The sequence below is a fragment of the Corylus avellana genome, chromosome ca4, assembly GCF_901000735.1.
Source record: "Corylus avellana chromosome ca4, CavTom2PMs-1.0".
Taxonomy (NCBI): Eukaryota; Viridiplantae; Streptophyta; class Magnoliopsida; order Fagales; family Betulaceae; genus Corylus; species Corylus avellana.
In genome coordinates this window covers 25157586-25162738 of record NC_081544.1, presented here as the reverse complement: position 1 = coordinate 25162738, position 5153 = coordinate 25157586, and the positions used below count along the sequence as shown (strand labels likewise).

General features: G+C 35.8%; 1 protein-coding gene across 1 annotated transcript; it reads right to left on the bottom strand.

Annotated features, from left to right (window-relative positions):
• Positions 1-1662: 1662 nt before the first annotated feature.
• On the bottom strand, positions 1663-5153 carry LOC132179966 (1-aminocyclopropane-1-carboxylate oxidase homolog 1-like). The gene is made up of 3 exons (XM_059592793.1): positions 4539-5153; positions 3764-4085; positions 1663-2065 (listed from the first exon to the last, which is right to left on the bottom strand). Exons 1-3 carry the CDS (start codon positions 5078-5080, stop codon positions 1814-1816), a joined length of 1116 nt encoding a protein of 371 aa, XP_059448776.1. The 5' UTR covers positions 5081-5153; the 3' UTR covers positions 1663-1813.

Sequence of the window (5153 nt, the reverse complement as noted above, 5' to 3'; positions counted from 1 at the left end):
GTTTGTAAAAAAAAAAAAAATTGTAAAATGTGTTTGCAAGCCTAGCATTTTCCATATTTATAATTTAAACTAGCTATATATGTAAAAATTAAAATGGCATGTACAATTGGCATATGGCGTAGCTAACAAAAGTCACGTGGCATTAACCGATGAGTCCAACGTGGTAAACTATTAATTAAGAAAACCTAATTAAGAACTTAATGTTCGAAAGTAAAAAAAATAAAATAAAAAATAAAAAATTATGGACTAAAATTAAAATCGAACGAAAATAATCCAGTGAATGTATATATTGCAAATTAATCACATACCCGCATGCAGGTGGCAAGTCTTCTGGCTTTGGGGAATCAGGTGCCATTTGACAAATAAAAGTATCCCTCCAATTAGTCGCCGGAGCGCTATACAGATCAAAGTTGCTGTTGTACAGCACCGGTCTCATGGGGTCGGGCGTATACAACTCTTTCTTCACTTGAGTATCCTACTCATGAAACCTACGCACCCCTTCCTTCACCTCCTCCAAAATACTCACAGGGATCCCACGATTGACCAGCTGAAAGAAACCCCACGTCTCCGATGCATCGCGAATGCTTTCAACAATCTCCTTGCGCTTTATTACATCTCTGTCGATATATGCCTTGGAGATCTATTACAGGAATACTAATCTGGGTGTCACCGGAAGCTGAGTTGTCCGAGTCGTCATGCGGGTGATGGAAGATACGAGGGATCTCAGTAACCCCAGCATCCACAAGTCCTTTAACGCCGAGTTTTGTGTCATCAAAAGCCTTCAACTCACTTGCTCTATTACAGTCTGGCTTCAGCGTTGCTGGCACTTCATCTGTGCTGGTAACAACCATTTCATCTCTAGCCCTGGAAGTTCTGCTCAATTAACGGACGTTATCATATACAAATATTTTCGAGCTGTTTTTGACCAGAAATGTAAAGAAAGCAATTTAGGTGGTGTTTGGTAAATGGGTTGGCCTAGACACCTTAGTTGATATAGATTTATGTGAAAAGAAACTAAGAATATTTTGTATAAAAAAGTGAAAAAGTGGTATGGAAAAGCGAAAAAGTTTTGTTTTGTAGTGATTTTTTTATTTGAATAATAATAAAAAGTGAATGATGTGATATAAAAAATGAAAAAATTAAAATGTTTTGATATTGATTTTTTTGAGAAATTGTGATGAACAGTGTTTAAGCCAACTCCAACCCCTTTACCAAATAAGGCCTAATGAATTTTGTCAGCTCCCTCTACGACCAACATCTGTTGATTTTTTCTTTTTTCTTTTTTAAATGAGGGTTATTCTTCACTAGGCAAGGAAGTGGACCGTAATTCTCGTATTAAAAACGGATTAAACTTTCATAAAGTTATTGCCATTAGAAAAACAAAATTATATATTTGAATTCACTGTTTGTTAGGGGTTATTCAGTATATCAAATTCGTAAATTAAACCTCAATTAGAACTCTAATATCTAATTTATTCAACCTCAATAAATTTATCTAAAACGCTTATTAATGCATGGTGTTTACCCGCTTGGTTGAGCAAAATGTTTTTTTTTTTTTTTTTTGTCATTTCCAGAAATTACAATTGTATAGTAGATAAACGTCATTGAAAGTAAATTCTTTTAACAATATATATACCAATTAGCCATAAAAAGACTGAGAAGTAATCACTTTAAGACCCATTTATTTAAGGATACAGAATGGCAAAGATTTTGATTTGGCACACAAACATCACTACACGTGCAAGCTTCATTAGCATATGGTAAATACAACTCACAAGCCATTTATTCATCTCTGATACTCTATTACCAGAGTTTAGAGCTTAAAATGCGGCAGCGCAGAAGTCCCATCAAGGCCTTTCTTTCTGTAATAGGCAACATAGTTACTCACTGTAGTTTCCCTATACTTTGGAGGATTGTCTTTTGATAATAATTCCTTGATGGGTCCGTAAAGTTTTGAGGTTGGCAGAATAGCTGTGGAAAAGAAGCTCGCCACAGATACTCGAGGCCCTACACGGTTTGCCAATACTCTATGTACAACACTTTTAAATCTGTCGTTTGTTATAAGCTGGAAAAATCAAAGGGAAAAAACTTGTAAATTTGCTGCAGCCAGAAAGGATCATTCTTGATTTTGGAGCATCAAAATTGACAAATACAAAAGAAATTTAGCTACACCGCAACCGAGTTAGTTAGAATCATGTATTTCATTTATGATCCTTTAAAAATGCAAGTGACTCGGCTTTTGACCCTTTTTTTTTTCTAATATAAAAAAAGTTAGAGGGGAAGACCAAATATAACTATTCTACCTTAATCCATGTATGAAAGTGCAAGTATAAGTGGAGTGGCACAGCAGACAAAGGTGCAAACACTACAAAAAAAAAAAAAAAACAAAACAAAAAAAAAACTAGCAATTTAGTGACGTGTCTACAGTCTAAGGTTTTTTCAAACGTCACCAAACCAATTTAAAAAACCATTAAAAAAAAATTTCGAAAAAAGGAAAAATAAAACAAAAAAATTGAAAGAGAATATGGGTCAAATATAAAGAACTTATTGACCCTTAGCATTTCTCTCCTTATAATTGGTGACTTGCCACACATGGCACTTGATCACCTTCTGGTGGGTTTTACCAATTGCTAATGTGTAGTCAATCCACATGTCACCAATTCCCATTCTCGACCAGTGGATTTTTAACGTGTCACCCACGTCACCAACCCATTAGTGACGTTTTTGGCCATTGACAGGTCACCAATGGGAAGTTACTAATCCCTTGAAGTTTTGTAGTGAAAGCGTGAGCATGGATGAGGGTCCTTGGAATAAGGGGCAAAGATTCATGGCATGGACATAAATTAAATGAAAGTCTCAATAGTAGTGACAAAGGTACATGGTGCGAACAAACCCATATAGCCTAGAAAATAAAAATAAATTAATTAATTAAATTAAATTAAAAAAAGAGCTTTCGTTTGAGAGGGAGTGTAACAATGTGGTGACGGACTCATATAGGTGAGAAAAATTGCTGAGTTTACACATGTGAGTGTACATAAAAAGAATGAGTCACATTAGAAAGGTGTCACGACTCACAAGCTTGAATGGTTAATATAACATAGTTGTACCCAAACTTATAGGCTTAAACTTTTGAGTTACATGATGCCTCAACAAGATATATTATGGGCCCATTAAAAGATTCCAGTATATCAATCTCCCTAACAAGGCTCACACTTTTGCAATTTTCTCCCTATTCCACAATTCTTGTCCAAGCCCATGCCATGGACTTTTTGCCCCTCACTCTAAGGACTTTCATCCATGCACACACCTTGCATAAATATGTATTAAATTAAAACTAAAGTTTTTGAAGAAAGAGGTACAGGCCACCACATGGTATATATGTATGGAATTAAAATTGACGGTCCATGAATAGTGTTAGAAGTCACTCTAAAAATAATGTGACTTTTAAAATTACTATTGGATTTATAATTAATTACGATAGAATTTTGATCAAATAATAATTTTAAAAGTCATCTTATTTTTAAAATGAAACAAGAAGAACTTTTAAAATTACTCTTGATTCAAATTTCAAGTCCTAATATCACACATTAAGCTCATTTGGAAGCGCCTATTACAGGACCATATGATATGTATGAAATTAAAATTGGAGTCATTTTTTTTATGAATATGAAGTATCATTACTAAAATTAAATGAAATAAGGTGTCATAAATATGATCCAACAACAATACACCTGAAGAAACACAAGAATAAGAGAAGACTTGCCTGTAGATGATCTCCAATGTTAACCACTAGAGCCCCTGGCACCGGAGGGATGTCGACCCACTTGTCCTGGTAAAAAACTTGGAGGCCACCAATGTGGTCTTGTAGAAGAACATTGACGAAGTTATTGTCTGCATGCTTGGTTGTGCCCAATGTTAACTCTGGTTGTGGGCAAGCCGGATAGTAATGGCACAGAATCGCAAGCCCCTCACTGCAATCAATCTCATTTAGGTGCTTTGGGTTCAGCCCAAGTGCCTCTGATAATAACTCGAACAATAAAATCCCCACCTTCATCATCAGCTTCGAGTACTGCTGTAGTATATCTCTACACCCACATATATATATATATATATATACTTTTACTTCTTTATTAAAAAAAAAAAAAAAAATTTAAAAAAAAAATGGGCAAACAATAAGTCCATTATTGTTAGTGACAAGTACGAAAATTGATTAAAAAGTAATTAGAGAAGGTGATACTCGTACGCCATGGTCTAGCTACCACTGACCAAAAGTCCCTCATTAATCACAATTCAAATCAATATCACATCATCTAATTCAAAAATTATGTGATATAATTTAGTTGAGCAATTGAGATTATAAAATATTCTTAGAACTAAATTTGATTATAGACGGGCAGCCTCCCTTCATGAGAGAATAAGAATAAATTAAAATCGCATAAAAACTTAAAAGACTAAATTTGATTTTTCCATTGAATTTACATGCCCAGATCTCAACAACAATATTCCAGTGGATCGATTATATATTGCAAATCACATACCTGCATACAACTGGCAAGTCTTCTGGCTTTGGGGGATTAGGTGCCATTTGACAAAAAAATGTATCCCTCCAATTAGTCGCTGGAGCGCTATACAGATCAAAGTTGCTGTTATACACCACCGGTTTCATGGGGTCGCGCGTATAGAACCCTTTCTTCACTTGATTATCTTGCTCATTAAACCTACGCACCCCTTCCTTCATCTCCTCCAGAACGCTCACAGGGATCCCGTGATTGACCAGCTGAAAGAAACCCCACGTCTCCGATGCATCGCGAATGCTTTCAACAATCTTCTTGCGTTTTATTGCATCTTTGTCGATGCCTTGGAGATCTATGACAGGAATATTACTAATCTGGGTGTCACCGGAAGATGAATTGTCCAAGGTGTCCGGTGGGTGATGGAATATGCGAGGGATCTCAGTAATCCCAGCATCCACAAGTCCTTTAACGCCGAGCTTTGTGTCATCAAAAGCCTTCAACTCACTTGCTCTGTTATACTCTGGCTTCAGCGTTGCAGGAACTTCATCTCTGCTGGTGACGACCATTTTGGTTCTTCTGTGAGGCTCTACTCAAATGGGCCTTATTATGGTATACAAATTTAGCCGATCAGTTTGTAAA

Bases quoted from the DNA above. Each gene is read 5' to 3' on its own strand.
- LOC132179966 (XM_059592793.1), bottom strand. From the start codon at position 5,080: ATGGTCGTCACCAGCAGAGATGAAGTTCCTGCAACGCTGAAGCCAGAG. The intron at 4,086-4,538 runs GTATGTGATTTG...ATGTGGGTGTAG, and splicing joins GACTTGCCAGTTGTATGCAG to AGATATACTACAGCAGTACT. The intron at 2,066-3,763 runs GCAAGTCTTCTC...TGATTTTTCCAG, and splicing joins ACATTGGAGATCATCTACAG to CTTATAACAAACGACAGATT.